The following is a 16,629-nucleotide window of genomic DNA, read 5'->3' on the forward strand; positions in this document are numbered from 1 at the left end:
TCAAATGAAGACTTAGATTTTTATACCAACGATGTCCCCAAACCAAGCTTACCAGAGCTAATGACTGCTTCTCAGCAATTCAGGAAAAATTTAGAAGCAAATATGGCATTGTGAGAACAAAAAACAGAACCTCGTTTTGAGGACAGGAATTCTGATAGTGTGAAGATATGGTTGAAAGCCTTCTCAAACATACAAGTCCAAGGCTTTTCTCATCCCGCCTTTCCATCACCTGACCCTCTTCTGAAACCATCCCTCACGTATTTAGCAATGTCTGGTCTTACAAAGGAGGAAGCAACAAAGCTGGCAACTGGAATAAAAAAAATTTTATTACTGAAAGTGCTCCATGACAGCAAACAAATTATGACAATTTTATTTGTGCCCCAAAATTAATAGAGGTGGCCAGGTGCGGTGGGTCACACCTGTAATCCCATCACTTTGGGAGGCTGAGGCGGGTGGATCACGAGGTCAGGAGATCGAGACCATCCTGGCCAACATGGTGAAACCCCATCTCTACCAAAAATACAAAAATTAGCTGGGTGTGGTGGTAACGCACCTGTAGTCCCAGCTACTTGGGAGGCTAAGGCAGGAAAATCACTTCAACCTGGGAGGCAGAGGGTGCAGTGACCTGAGATTGGACCACTGTACTCCAGCCTGGTGACAGAGCGAGACTATCTCAAAAAAAAAAAAAATTAATAGAGGTGATGTCTGCATTAGGATCAAGACGAGAGGAAGATAGAGAATCACCTTGGGATTCTCAGAGTACCTCCAAGAATCAACCACAGAAAGATGTCAGCCATTTAACTGGGGCTATAGATAAAAAAGAAAAAAATACAGTAAATGGACAAGTCCAAGAGTCTCCTGAGAAATATCCTTATCTGAAGAGGCAGCAGGAGTTGATAGAAAACATAACTAAAAAAGTAGAAGACAACACTGTTACATTTGAATCTGGATCCCATATAGCTTCTCCTGTAGGATCTACTGAGGAGTGAAATATAAATCAAGATTTAGCTTAGAAAGCATGAAGATAAGGCTGGGTGCTGTGGCTCACACCTGTAATCCCAGAACTTTGGGAGATCAAGGCGGGCAGATCACAAGGTCAGGAGTTTGAGACCAGTCTGACCAACATGGTGAAACACCCTTTCTACTAAAAATAGAAAAATTAGCCAGGTGTGGTGGTATGCATCTGTAATCCCAGCTATTCAGGAGGCTGAGGCAGGAGAATTGCTTGAACCCCTGGGAGGGCACTCCAGCCTGGGCAACAGAGTGAGACTCCGTCTCCAAAAAAAAAAAAAAAAAAAAAGGCATGAAGATAGTATGTTCCAATTTTAAAGAAAAATTATATTGTCTGAAAGAAAATAAAATTTTATTACTGGGCAGGAAACTGAATTGTTATCTAAAGAAGAAAACATATGGTTCTCTCCAGGTTTAAAATGGGTGCTCCTATCTAGGCTGATTTTCCCAGCATTTGATCTTAACTTGAAGGCAATCTGCCCAGCCCAGGGATCAAAGAGCTGCTAAGCTGTTCGTTGGTAGACTCTACTGGGCAAAGCTATGCTATAAACTGAAGAAAGGGAGATCTTTTAATGTTGATTACTGAAAGAATTAGAAAGATGTCTTGAAAGAGGACTAAACACAGGAAAATTATACTTTTAGCATGTGAGACCTAGGTGTTTGAGTGCTTAGCTCTTAACTCTTCTGAGAGGAGAAAGTTTCACAAAACAGGTTTCTGTTTGAGGCTGTAATTCTCCTAGGGCAAAAATATCTACTAAACACTAAGAAATGCTGGAAGCAGACATCTGACTTCCTTTGTGCTAAGGACTGAAATCAGTATTGGCCTCTGGCTCCCTACATTCCTATAGAACCAGCTGCAGGTAGGCAGGAAGAGGTTGTTTTGGCTGCACTCAGTACATAAACCAAAGACAAAAAGAGTGAAGTCTATTAAAGAGATAAGTAGTAGATGATACTGGGGACATTTTGGTAAAAGAGTATCAGATTTGTATGAATGTCTTAAATATTACCTTTAACCGCAGCAGCCATGTGCCCCACGTTTCTCAGAATCAATCTCAGCACCAAATACTGTCAAGTTCTTTGTCCACATACTAGATTTTTGGTTTTAAAAACATAGTTGCTGCAGTTTACATGCCCACTGCTCCTGCGAGGCATACACTGGGCCACTTGGATAGGCTGTCATTTTCTGCAAATCGAGAGACTCAAATCACCTCCTCAGAAGCTCTAGCCTATTTTTGTCCTATTCCTGTCTACCCTAATGGATATCCTTGGCTACATTTACGATAAATCTGTTTCCTGACCATCCTTTCCTTCTTTCAGATGCTGATGAAATTAAGTACAAACAATTGTCAATCATCCAGCACTTGATCTAGGCCTTTAATTCCTTCAGAGAGTGAAGGAATATAGAGCTAAAACTCCCACCCACTTGAGGTATGGTTTATGAGCTCTTGCCCAATCACATTACCATTCAGAAGGATTTTCCTGGCTGACTTAAACCAAAAGCTTCATTGTTCCAGTCTGTCATGTCACTGCAGCAACAGCTGTCATCTCGATTGTGCAGTATAATTTTTGACATAATTTATATAAGCACACAGAATTCAATCAGCAGCTGAGCAGGAAAGCAATGTTAACAAATGCCATGAATGGGTATATGATTTGCATATTATTTGGTTCATCTGTGGACTGAAGCTATCCATCCATTCCCCTCATTACTCTTAATAATCCAGAAATGGTGGATGCTCCTGGCCAGACAGCTGTATGTTTTAAAAATCAAAAGCAAAAAGAAAAGCAGCCTCATGGCTGGTGAACTCTAGAATTAAGGCTATTTTAAGCATTTATTCTTATTTCCTCAGCTTTGGGGCTGGGACAAGGATCCTCAAAACCCTGCCATTTCCCTACTTTTACTTGTGATTCTCTAGCCCTCCTCAACTATAAGAAGAAAAGGATAAAGTAGGGCATTTCTTGGGGGATAAAGGCAGAAGAATATGATCAGAAAAATTTCTCAATATAATAGCAACACAGGAAGAAACCAAAGGGAAATATTTCGCTGAGTAAGAAGAGAAGGTTGCGTCAACATGCTAATGCCAGGGCCTGTCACTTTCCAAGGTGATAGTCTTTCATGAACATGCCATTATTTTTATTTATTTATATTTTTTAGAGACAGGGATCTCACTACATTGCCCAGGCTGGTCTCAAACTCCTGCTTCAAGCAATTCTCCTGCCTCAGCCTCCCAAAGTGCTGGGATTACAGGTGGGAGCCACTGTGCCTGGACATGAAAATGCATTAAAAAAAATAAGATACAACTATAAGTTTGAGAAAAAGGGAAGAGCATTAACATTTTGGGGACTCTTGGTGGTAAATCCAGCAGCCAAGAAAGCAGGAGACTTATAACTGCTATGAATATTTAAAACTGATATTGTAGCCAACAGCTCACCTCCAAAACTTCCCCACTGAAAATAATGGCATAGAAGGAAAACTCAGGTCCACTGAGAAGTGAGGGTCAGGTCTGAAGCCTCTTTGGTAACGGGAATGCTTTGGGAGGCCACAAAAGTTGGCATGGTTGGAGGGTGCCTAGCACCTTGGCACAAGCAAGCACCAGGCAATCACTCACACCTACATAAATATACAGTCTAAATATGAGGAATGGAAAGAAATAATACATACATACCATATGTGATAATGAAGACAATTGTACCCTACCCCATCATCCTCATGTACTATAGCTAAAAATCTCCACAGTTAATAATCTTGTCATTTTTTTCACAAATTGACATCACCTTACAGAAGCAGAAGCAGGGAGTGCTAAAAGAAGACCGAAAGTCCTGGGGTTAAAAAGAGTGCCTTGACAAATTTCAGTGTAAAATTTCAAATCTTTCAAAGGATGGAATAATTCTGGGTAAGTGAGGATGAACAACAGAGGGTGGCCCAGAAGACCACACCAGAAACCCTGTATTCTCCTGGGTAGAGCTGAACAAGGTTGGGAAAGCCCCAACAAGTAGGCAGTTGCTATTGGCTTTTTAAAAGATGGGCAACATCCTTTCCATCTCAACATGTCAAAACAAAGGCCAGCTAGTCAGCAACATGTTCTAAGAACCAAAGCAAGAAAGAAACCAAAATTCAACATTATGGTAACAAAATCCCCCAATCTAAAAAGCGACCAACCCTGAAAAGATCAAGACTCTAAGGTGATAAAAAGTTAAAACTCATCTTGAGGTCATAGGGGAGCAGAAGGAAGAGATCAGGGCAAAGGAAAAATAAATTGTGGGTATTACACACAGTATGTAAATGCCTGGTCTTCACAGAGAGACACTTATCATTAATCAGACCATCAGTTATGTTACAAGAAAACCAATACCAACATTTCTCCTGTGGAGCACAGTGATAAGCACATTTTTTATGGATGTGTTTAGGAGAGAAAGGGGTGGGTAGAAGGGAGAGGAGGCAGGGAGGTGAATGTATTATGTACAAAGAGAAATGACAGAGACCACCCCCTCCTTTAGCTCTTTGCCGTTTCTTTCTCTTTGTTTTCCGCATCCTCAGGATATGCATGCCATGTCAGTCTCTCTTCATAAAAGGCTATCACAATTTGTGGACATTTCACATTAGCTTCTTTTGCAAGAACCAGGTCAGCTTCATCTGTGTCCTTCCTGGAAAGAAAGAATATGCTAGTTAAAAGGAGAGGAAGTAAGAATGAAAGAATCTGTCCGAACATAAGTTTATGTCATTATATGGATTTAGTTGTCTTGATTTCCTCCTCACTTTGATTTCAAAGTGAAAAGGACCCTTTCAATATTTTCAAGAAGAAATTTATGTAAATGGATTAATATAGTAATCCTGTTATAAAGAAACAGATGCCTGCAGGTAGAATTTAGATGTAAAACATGGTAGGCTGTTTAAAAAGCTCAATAATAAATGATATTAATCTGTTTCCATAATTTTTATTTGTGAATAGGAGCATGTGAGTGAACCCAATCAAATCTACATTCAGCTGTATTGATTACACTTCAGTCAATTATGCACAGGTTGGTCAATCCAGTTTCCAGATCATCTAAGTGAAGAGGTCTTAACCCTCCTCACTTTGTGGCCGTTTAAATACTCATTATGCCTCTGGTCAGAACCATAGATTGGACAACAAGCAAATAAAACTTTAGCTACAAATTTCAATTATCTCAGTTACAGCCTCTACTACAAAGTATAACAAAAAAAATCTAGCCACATGGTTCCTTAGGCATGATTACAAATCAAGAAAAAAATTAAATTATCCTGAGAAGGCCAGGTGCAGTAGCTCATGCCTGTAATCCCAGCACTTTGGGAGGCTGAGGCAAGTGGATCGCTTGAGCCCAGGAGTTCAAGACAAGCCTGGGCAACATGGCGAAACCCATCTCTACAAAAAATACAAAAATCAGCTAGGCATGGTAGTGCATGCTTGTGGTCCCAGCTGCTTGGGAGGCTGAAGTGGGAGGATCACTTGGGCTTGGGAAGTGGAGGTTGCAGTGAGCTGAGACTGAACCACTGAACTCCAACCTGGGCAACAGAGCAAGACCCAGTCTCAAAATAAATAAATAAATAATAATAAACAAAATTAAATTATCCTGATATGAGGACAAGGGAAATTACCACCTTGTTGGAGCAGATACTCAAATTTGGACTATGGTGGAAAAAGCCAGTTAATGATATGTAAATCATAAGTAACACACATGGCTGAGTAAGAAAAAGCAGTCCAGCCTAGACACAGTGCCTCATACCTATAATTCCAGCACTTTGGGAGGCTGAGGTGGGAGAAACACTTGAGCCCAGGGCAACAAAGGAAGACCTGGTGTCTTCAAAAATTTTTTCAAAAAATTAGCAGGCCATGGTGGCATGCACCTGTAGTCCCAGCTACTCAGGAGACTGGAGTAGGAGGATAACTTGAATTCCAGAAGTCAAGGGTGCAGTGAGTGTGATCACACCACTGTACTCCAGCCTGGGTGACAGAGTGAGACCCTGTCTAAAATAAAGTTTTTAAAAAGCAGTCCAGGGCCAGCCGCGGTGGCTCACGCCTGTAATCCCAGCACTTTGGGAGGCCGAGGTGGGTGGATCACGAGGTCAAGAGATCGAGACCATCCTGGTCAACATGGTGAAACCCCGTCTCTACTAAAAATACAAAAAATTAGCTGGGCATGGTGGCGCGTGCCTGTAATCCCAGCTACTCAGGAGGCTGAGGCAGGAGAATTGCCTGAACCCAGGAGGCGGAGGTTGCGGTGAGCCGAGATCATGCCATTGCACTTCAGCCTGGGTAAGAAGAGAAAAACTCCGTCTCAAAAAAAAAAAAACAAAAATAAAAAGCAGTCCAGGCCTGTAATCCTAGCACTTTGGGATGCTGAGGCAGGAGGACTGCTTAAGGTCAGGAGTTCGAGACCAGCCTGGCCAATATGGTAAAACCCCGTCTCTACTAAAAATAGAAAAATTAGCCAGATGTGGCACATGCCTATAATCCCAGCTACTTGGGTGGCTAAGGGATGAGAACCACTTGAACCTGGGAGGCGAAGGCTGTAGTGAGCCGAGATGGTGCCACTGCACTCCAGCCTAGGTCATAAAGCAAGACTCTGTCTCAAAAACAAAACAAAACAAGCAGTCCATGCAGCTCCTTATTTCTGACAGAATATAGCAATTCTTCAAACATAGGCTTCTGGGTAATTTACCAGCAGCACTCTCATCAGATAAAATAATAAACCTTTGATTATACAGCCTTTTTTTTTTTTTAAGTGCAGTGGCGCCATCTCGGCTCACTGCAATCCTCGCCTTCTGGGTTCAAGCAATTCTCCTGTCTCAGCCTCCCGAGTAGCTGGAACTGCAAGCACCCACCACCACGCCAGGCTAATTTTTGTATTTTTAGTAGAGACAGGGTTTCACCATATTTGTAAGCCTGGTCTAGAACTCCTGACCTCAGGTGATCTGCCTGCCTCGGCTTCCCAAAGTGCTGGGATTACAGGCGTGAGCCACTGCACCCAGCCGATTATACAACTTTGAAGGTAACATGTTTCTTTAGTGGCAATGCAGCACAAACCCTCTATGTATCACAAACCTAGAATACTTGGAAACAGTGAAGGCCACACCATAAATCACTCTGTTTTTAAGAAATCAAATTGAGCATCTTTAAGTAATCAAATTGAGGGCTGGGTGCAGTGGCTCACGCCTGTAATCCTAGCACTTTGGGAGGCCGAGGCAGGCAGACTGCTTGAGGTCAGGAGTTCGAGAGCAGCCTGACCAACATGGCAAAACCCCATCTCTACTAAAAATATAAAAATTAGCCAGGTGTGGTGGCAGGCACCTGTAATCCCAGCTACTTGGGAGGCTGAGGCAGGACAATCACTTGAACCCAGAAGGAGGAAGCTGCAGTGAGCCAACATCATGCCACTGCACTCCAGGCAATAGAGTGAGATTCCATCTCAAAAAAAAAAAAAAAAAAAAGAAAAGAAAAAAAAAAAAATCAAATTGAGAGGAACTACTTCCCTTTCATCTAAGAGCCATTCGGTCTCTACTGGATGAAATAACTTGTGCTTTGGCTAGTATTAGCCTTAAAGCTTTCTGTTGAGATTATTTTTCTCTTTTAGATATTATTCAGCAGGTTTGGCCCTCAGTGATGGCAGGAAGTCTTATTTGATTCCTAGTCCAGGGTCACAGGCCCATGGTCTTACAGTAAATAATTCAGAACTGTGTAAACAAATGGTTATGTCATGTTTATGTTTTCTTTTTTTTGAGACGGAGTCTCACTCTGCGCCCATGTGGGAGTGTAATGGCTCAATCTCAGCTCACTGCAACCTCTGCCTCCCAGGTTCAAGCAATTCTCCTTCCTCAGCCTCCCAAGTAGCTGTGGGACTACAGGCATGCGCCACCACGCCCAGCTAATTTTTGTATTTTTATTAGAAATGGGGGTTCACCATGTTGGCCAGGCTGGCCTTAAATTTCTGACCTCAAGTGATCTGCCAGCCTTGGCCCCCAAAGTGTTGGGATTACAGGCATAAGCCACTTTGCCCGGCCTTTATATATTTTCTACCTCAAATTTACCTTTTTTCTGATATGTAGGCTACTATAATTTGGCTTAATAACAAAGCTTGAGAACGTCTTAAATCCATTCTGAACCATTAATTCCCATTTAATAGCAATAATTGGTATCAGTTAAGGATCTCTGACACTCAAAATTCATGGTCTGGGAATACGCAGTCTTGCCACTTTATCTTCCACACAAATTCAAGTGACTGGCAAAGAAACACAATTGTAAAGTGAAGCCAAATCTTTCTCACCATTTCATTAGGAACATTAAATCACCACAGGAATCTGTCGCCCCAATGATCTTTTCTGGTTCCAGTCCTCTCTCAAAGCCCCGAGCAATATCATTGCTCTGCTATAAATAGAAGATGAAGAAAGGTTACAGCTTGTGGAAAGAGTAAAGAAACTCCCTATTTCTAGGCTCAACAAAACACAATATAAGTTAATATTACCTGATACCATTTCTGTCACCAATTCGGAAAAATTTTTAGAACTTAATAACAGTACTAAGTACTGACAGTGAAAATGAAATGACAGTGATGCCAAGAGATATTTTTGTAAGATGTTACCTTTCCTGGAATTCCTTCAGAAGATTGGAGGTGAACCCTAAAAGTCTCTAATGTTCTGTAAGATACTCTGAAGTCAACATCTAGGAATTCCTCTAATCCCACTCACTTGGAATATCCTTAATATTGTTAAATAAGCTCTTGAAATGATAAAGACTATGTTTACCCTAACTAAACCATTTCATTTTACAAACTTTAAATATTCCACCTCTCTCAATCTTTATTTTTTTAGAGTTTTAGTTTACCTTAACACTAACCAATAATTTTAATACATTTCACAGTCACCTATATTTATGAAAGAACAGAGGTAAGAATTATGCAAAGCCAATACTATTAAATGGCAAATTTCAGAGATCACAAACACTAATACCTATGTGCTTGGTTAGAGAGAAGGCCCTGGTCAGTGCCTATCCCCTCTGGATGTAGATGATTGTTAGCATTAGAGGGCAGAACTCGACTGTAATTGAAAACAAAAACAAACAAAAAAGAAAACAAAAACAAAAAACTGCCCTGGTGCAGTGCCTCAGGCCTGTAATCCCAGCACTCTGGGAGGCTGAGGTAGGAGGATTGCTTGAGACTAGGAGTTGGAGACCAGCATGGACAACTGTCTCTACAAAAAAAATTGTAAAAATTAGCTGGGCACAGTGGTGCACACCTGAAGTGTGCTACCTCTACTCCAGAGGCTGAAGTGGGAGGATCCCCTGAGTCCAGGAGTTCAAGGCTGCAGTGAGCTACATCATGTCACTATGCTTCATGGTGGGCAACATAGTGAGAACCTGTCTCTTAAAGTAAGAAAGAAAAAAAATACATATATATATTTTTGAGACAGAGTCTCACTCTGTCGCCAAGGCTGGAGTACAATGGTGCAATCTTAGCTCACAGCAACCTCTGCCTCCTGGGTTCAAATGGTTCTCTTGCCTCAGCCTCCCAAGTAGCTGGGATTACAAGCATGCGCCACCACACCCAGCTAATTTTTGTAGTTTTAGCAGAGACAGGGTTTCACCATGTTAGGCAGGATGGTCTTCATCTCTTGACCTCGTGATCCACCTGCCTTGGCCTCCCAAAGTGCTGGGATTATAAGCATGAGCCACGGTGCCCAGCCAGAAAAAAAAAATCTGATAATTCATGAGATGAGTATTGAAACTTGGTCTAAATTCAGTAATACAATCTAGACAAGGAGCACAGCTTTTAATCCAGGTGCAGTAACACTGATGAGAGCTAAAAAGCAAAATTTTATGCAAGCCAGGTAATTTTTTTTTTTTTGAGACAGAGTCTCCCTCTGTTGCCCAGGCTGGAATGCAATGGCACAATCACAGCTCACTGCAACCTCTGCCTTCTAGATTCAAGTGATTCTCCCTCCTCAGCCTCCCAAGTAGCTGGAATTACAGGCATGCGCTACTGCGCCTGGCTAGTTATTGCATCTTTAGTAGAGACGGGGGGTTTCACCATGTTGGTCAGGCTGGTCTCGAACTCCTGGCCTCAGGTGATCTGCCTGCCTTGGCCTCCTAAAGTGCTGAAATGACAGGTGTGAGCCACTGCACCTGGTCATGCCTGGATAATTTTTGTATTTTTAGTAGAGACAGGGTTTCACCATGTTGACTAGGCTAGTCTCAAACTCCTGGTCTCAAATGATCCACCCGCCTTTGCCTCCCACAGTGCTGGGATTACAGGTGTTAGCCACCATACCCAGTCCAAGCTAGGTAATTTTTAAAAACTTTATTATGGAAGATAATGTTAGCCTCTCCAGTGGCAACACAAAAAAAGATTTAGAGATGCCCAAATGAGCTAAATCTCTACTGATGATTCTTATAGTAAAATCTTTTTGATCTGATGATGTTCACCTTGCTTTCCTCTGAGACACAGAAAGCGTTTGGGGTCTGGGTGGTCCCCAAAGATACCAAAATCCACAATAGGAAGGAAATTCCATGCATGAATCATTGAAAGATACTGACTTTTAAAAACATAGCCTCTTTGGGGGGTGCTTAAGGGGAAGAAGTTCCCAGATGTGCACACAGCTGCTCACAGCTGGAATGCTGGCACATGGACTAAGTTGTAAATCATAGCTGACAGCTGAAAACAGTTTGCTATATAGGGAGGGAAGGGGAGGCAAATGGAAGAAAAATGTTCAAGCTGCTGAAAAGGAGCCGCAGCAAAGAAAATGCTAAAATCATCATACAGGCAGTAATCTTAAATCAGGCATAATGCAGACTAACAAATTTCTTCTGCAGTGGTCTTAAGAAAGAAACGCAATCCCCTCCTGTACCTTTAAAACATACAATCACCTATCTTCCCAACTGTCTACCTGACAGCAACCTGATAGCAACTGCTAGAATGCTATCAGGGGCCCCAGATGAACATTATGATCTAAGGGACATGTGGGGTTGTTTTCAAGGTCAGCAGCTTCAGAACCTGGCCTAGGAACAAAACTCTATGCACTGGCCAGTGACTCTAAGCCAGATAATTCAGGCTGCTCATTTTTAAAAAGGACAGAGGTTGGTCACGATGGCTTACGCCTGTAATCCCAGCACTCTGGGAGGTCAAGGCAGGCGGATCACCAGGTCAGGAGATCAAGACCATCCTGGCTAACATGGGAAAATCCCATCTCTATTAAGAATACAAAAAATTAGCCGGGCATGGTGGCACATGCCTGTAGTCTCCGCTACTTGGGAGGCTGAGGCAGGAGAATCGCTTGAATCCGGGAGGTGGAGGCTGCAGTGAGCCGAGATCACACCACTGCACTCCAGCCTGGGCGAAAGAGGAAGACGCTGTCTCAAAATAAATAAATCAATTAATTAAATTAATTTAATTGTAATTTTACTGGTCTGGGGTGCATCTTAGACACTGGATAATTTTTTTTTTTTTAAAAGCACCGACCAGGTGAGTATAATGTGTAGCCAGGGTTGAGAACTAATGCTCTAGAAAGTTAGATATCTAAGTAGAATGAAGATAAATAGGGATGCTTGTGGCAGAGATGCTGAAAGATTCAGAAGTAGACTTATGCTTTTATTAATCGTAAAGTGTATGATACAGCCTTCACCACAAAATGCTTCATAACCTTGAAATAAATGAAAGGAATAGAAGCTGGGGGAGGGGGCAGGAGGAGGTGGTAGAGTGTGTATATTTATGCACCCACACACAGTTGAAAATAGAGACAGACAATAACAGTGCTTATAATGCTAGTTGCTTTAGAGCTAAAGAGCAGAAGGATTAAAGCAACTAAATCAAACCAAAATGTCATAAATATACTTCCCAAACTGAAGAAGGTTCAAAAGACAAAAATTAATTTTATACTCCAAGTATGTAGAAATAATAGATCAAGAGAATATAAATGCTATTGAACTGTACACTTCAAAATTATTAATTGAGCCAGGTGCACTGGCTCAAACCTGTAATCCCAGCACTTTGGGAGGCTCAGGTGGGAGGATCACCTGAGGTCGGGAGTTTGAGATCACCCTGACCAAAATGGAGAAACCCCATCTCTACCAAAAATACAAAATTAGCCAGGCATGATGGGACATGCCTATAATCCCAGCTACTCAGGAAGGCTGAGGCAGGAGAATTGCTTAAAGCTGGGAGGTGGAGGTTGTGGTGAGCTGAGATCGTGCCATTGCACCCCAGCCTGGGCAACAAGAGTGAAATCCCATCTCAAATAAATAAATAAATAATAAAAATACAAATACAAAAATTAGCTGGGTGTGGTGGCACACGCCTGTAATCTCAACTACTCAGAAGGTTGAGACTAGAGAATCATTTGAACCCAGGAGGCGGAGGTTGCAGTAAGCCATGATTGCGCCACTGCACTCCAGCCTGAATGACAGACTCCATCTGAAAAAATAAATAAATAAAAATAAATAAATAAAATCAGCAGGTGTGGTGGCTCACTCCTGTAATCCCAGCACTTTGGGAGGCTGAGGCAGGAGATCAAGACCATCCTGGCTGAGATGATAAAACCCTGTCTCTATTAAAAATACAAATAAAGGGCAGGCACGGTGGCTCAAGCCTGTAATCCCAGTACTTTGGGAGGCCGAGGCAGGCAGATCACGAGGTCAAGAGATCGAGACCATCATGGCCAACATGGTGAAACCCCGTCTCTACTAAAAATACAAAAAAAAATTAGCTGACCATGGTGGCGTGTGCCTGTAGTCCCAGCTACCTGGGAGGCTGAGGCAGGAGGATTGCTTGAACCCGGGAGGTGGAGGCTGCAGTGAGTCGAGATCACACCACTGCACTCTAGCCTGGGTGACAGACTGAGACTATGTCTCAAAATAAATAAATAAAATTGTTAATAGTACATTATGATTTTCACTGCAAAAAAAGATTATCAAGGATTAGAAACAAGGACTATTATTGGAACAAAAAAAAGAAAGTAGCAAACATTTCAAAGCCCCTTTCTATTCTTAAAAAATTCACCAATGATACTTCTTCTCTAAGATGACTAAGTCTTCTATTTATGGAGAAGGCAGAAGAGTGATTTAATGTTTTGCAAATATTTAATTTTGCCACCTTAATACAATTCAGTGGCCACAAATTACATTTCTCACTCAGCCAGGAGAGGGAGCTATAATCAACATACCTCCCTGGAAGCTCTTTTGTTCAACAATTTACCTTACAGGTCCATCCTTACAACAGAAATAACCAAAATATGATACTTTTATTTATTATTATTATTTTGGTGACAAAAGGATAGTTTGTGGGGGAAAAACAGAAAGGAAGCTTACCTCTCTCTTTTTTTTAGATTTGATATCATCAGCACTGTTTGAGAAATTGGATTTCCTTTTGTTACCTTCTGACTTCTCCCTGGGTTTGTTATTTTCACCCTCCTTCATCTTCTTATACTTTTTCATAAACTCAGAAATTAGCTCAGGGCAATCCAAGTTTTTCTCAGGTTCCCAGGTATTGTGCTCCCTGGGCAAGAAAAATGGAAAAATAAAAAAAGGGGTAAAGAATGAGGAAAAAAACCCAATGCCTTATTTCAAAGAGGACATTCAGACCAAAAGGACAGAGAAACCTTATGCTTTCAAGAAGATAACAAATTTGATCCTAGATTTCTAGAAAAATGAAAAAAAAATGCCCACAGAAAGACTTATACACAATTGTTTACAGCAGCTTTTTAATAGCCAAAAACAGAAAACAAATTCAAATATTCAGCAACAGATGGTGACATGGAAAGACAAAATGTGGTATATATCCATACAAAGGAATATTATTCAAGAAAAAAACAAAATACTTAAAACATGCTATAACTTGGAAGAACCCCAAAAACATTACACTAAGTGAAAGAAACAAGACACAGACACTATAGATTGGCTAATTCCATTTATATGAAATGTCTGGGAAAGAAATTTAGAGAGATAGAAAGCAGATTAGCCAAGCGTGGTGGCTCATGCCTATAATCCCAACACTCTGAGGCCGAGGCAGGCAGATCACTTGAGGTCAGGAGTTCGAGACCAGCCTGGTCAACACAGAGAAACCTCATCTGTACTAAAAATACAAAATTAGCTGGGTGTGGCGGTGCACAGCTGTAGTCCTAGCTACTCAGGATCCTGAGGCAGGAGAATCGCTTGAGCCTGGGAAGGGGAGGTTGCAGTGAACCGAGACTGTGCCACTGCACTCCAGCCTGGGCGAAAAAGCCGGGCTCTGCTTAAAAAAAAAAAAAAAAATAGCAGATCAGTGATTGCCCGGAGCTGAGGGTGGGAGTTGTAATTCCCAAAAAACAGGAATCAATAGAATTTTGAGGGACATGAGAATGTTCTAAAACTGGATCACAGTGATGGCTGCACAGCTCTATAAATTTACTAAAAATTATTTAATTGGGGCCAGGCACAGGGCCTAATGCCTGTAATCCCAGCACTTTGGGAGGCGCTCGGGAGTTTGAGACCAGCCTGGCCAATAAGGGAAAACCTTGTCTCCACTAAAAATACAAAAACTAGCTGGGCTTGGTGGCACACATCTGCAGTCTGAGCTACTTGGGAGCCTAAGGCATGAAAACTGCTTGAATCTGGGAGGCTGAAGTTGGTTGCAGTGAGCCAAGACTGCACCACTGCATTCCAGTCTGGGCAACAGGTGAGACTCCACCTCAAAAAATAATAATAATAATTTAATTGGGCTGGGCACAGTGGCTCACACCTGTAATCTCAGCACTTTGGGAGGCCAAGGTAAACAGATCATTTCAGTCTACAAGTTCAAGACCAGCCTAAGCAAGATAGTAAGACTCCGTCTCCACAAAAAAATTTTAAAATTACCCAGGCGTGGTGGCTTGCACCTGTAGTCCCAGATACTTGGGAGGCTAAAATGAGAAAATCTCTTGAGCCCAGGAGGTTGAGGCTGCAGTGAACCGTGATTGTACCACTGCACTCCTGGTAACAGAGCAAGACATTGCCTCAAACAAAAAAAAAACTGAATTGTACATTTTTTTTGTTTTTGAGACAGAGTCTCACTCTGTCGCCAGGCTGGAGTGCAGTGGCGTGATATCGGCTCACTGCAACCTCCGTCTCCAGGGTTCAAGTGATTCTTCGGCTTCGGCCTCCCCGGTAATTGGGATTACAGGTATGTGCCACCAATTTTTGTATTTTTAGTAGAGACGAGGTTTTACCACATTGGCCAGGCTGGTCTCGAACTCCTGACCTCAAGTGATCTGCCTGCCTCAGCCACCCAACATGCTGGGATTATAGGTGTGAGCCAATACACCCAGCTTGAATTATACAATTTCAGTGGGTGAATTTTATGGTATTTAAATTAAACCTCAAATAAGCTGTTTAAAAACCCAAATTTCAGCTGGGCACAGTGGCTCATGCCTGTAATCCCAGCACTTTGGGAGGCTGAAGCATGTGAATCACCTGAGGTCATGAGTTCCAGACCAGCCTGGCCAAAGTGATGAACCCTGTCTCTACTAAAAATACCAAAATTATCTAGATGTGGTGGCGCACGCCTGTAATCCCAGCTACCAGAGAGGCTGAGGCAGGGGAATCGCTTGAACCTGGGAGGCAGAGGATGTAGTGAACTGAGATTGCACCACTGCACTCCAGTCTAGGTGACAGAGCAAGACTTTGTCTCAAAACAAACCAAAACAAAACAAATTTGCTGGCTAGGCAAGGTGGCTCACGCCTGTAATCCCAGCACTTTGGGAGACCAAGATGGGCAGATCACCTGAGGTCAGGAGTTTGAGACCAGCCTGGCCAACATAATGAAACCCCATTTCTACTAAAAATACAAAAATTAGCCAGGACTGGTGGTGTGCACCTGTAGTTCCAGCTATTCAGGAGGCTGAGGCAGGAGACTCACTTGAACCCAAGAGGCAGAGGTTGTAGTGAGCTAAGATCACACCAGCACTCCATCCTGGGCGACAAAGCAAGACTCCATCTCAAAAAATTAAAAAAGGGCAGGCATGGTGGCTCACGCCTGTAATCCCAGCACTTTGGGAGGCCAAGATGGGCAGATCGCGAGATCAGGAAATGGAGACCATCCTGGCTAACATGGTGAAACCCCATCTCTACTAAAAAAATAAAAAATTAGCAGGGAGTGGTGGCGTGTGCCTACAGTCCCAGCTGCTTGGAAGGCTGAGGCAGGAGAATCACTTGCTCGGGAGGCAGAGGTTGCAGCGAGCAGAGATTGTACCACTGCACTCCAGCCTGGGCAACAGAGCAAGACTCCGTCTCAAAAAAATAAATAAGTAAAAAATAAAAAATACCAAAAAAATTTTTTTTTAAATAACCCAAATTTTGGCCAGGCGAGGTGGCTCACGCCTGTAATCCCAGGACTTTGGGAGCCTGAGGCAGGCAGATCACAAGGTCAGGAGTTTGAGACCAGCCTGGCCAATATGGTGAAACCCAATCTCTACTAAAAATACAAAAGTTAGCCAGATGTTGTGGTGGGCATCTGTAGTCCCGGCTACTCAGGAGGCTGAGGCAGGAGAACTGCTTGAACCCGGGAGGCAGAGGTTGCAGTGAGCCAAGATCTCGCCACTGTACTCTAACCTGGGCAACAGAGCAAGACTCCATCTCATTAAAAAAAAAAAAAAAAAAAAAA

General features: G+C 42.4%; 1 protein-coding gene across 1 annotated transcript in view; it reads right to left on the reverse strand.

The window, feature by feature from the left end:
• Positions 1-308: 308 nt before the first annotated feature.
• CBX5 (chromobox 5) overlaps positions 309-16,629 on the reverse strand; it is a 43,584-nt gene continuing 27,263 nt past the window's right edge. Inside the window, exons 3-5 of the mRNA XM_012450361.3 lie at positions 13,323-13,509; positions 8,293-8,393; positions 309-4,656 (exon numbers count right to left, since the gene is read on the reverse strand). Coding sequence (XP_012305784.1) covers positions 4,506-4,656; positions 8,293-8,393; positions 13,323-13,509 — 439 coding nt within the window. The 3' untranslated portion in view covers positions 309-4,505. The remainder of the gene's footprint in view (positions 4,657-8,292; positions 8,394-13,322; positions 13,510-16,629) is intronic.

This window comes from Aotus nancymaae, unplaced genomic scaffold (genome assembly GCF_030222135.1).
Source record: "Aotus nancymaae isolate 86718 unplaced genomic scaffold, 86718_ANA_hifiasm-v0.15.2.pri h1tg000016l, whole genome shotgun sequence".
Taxonomy (NCBI): domain Eukaryota; kingdom Metazoa; phylum Chordata; class Mammalia; order Primates; family Aotidae; genus Aotus; species Aotus nancymaae.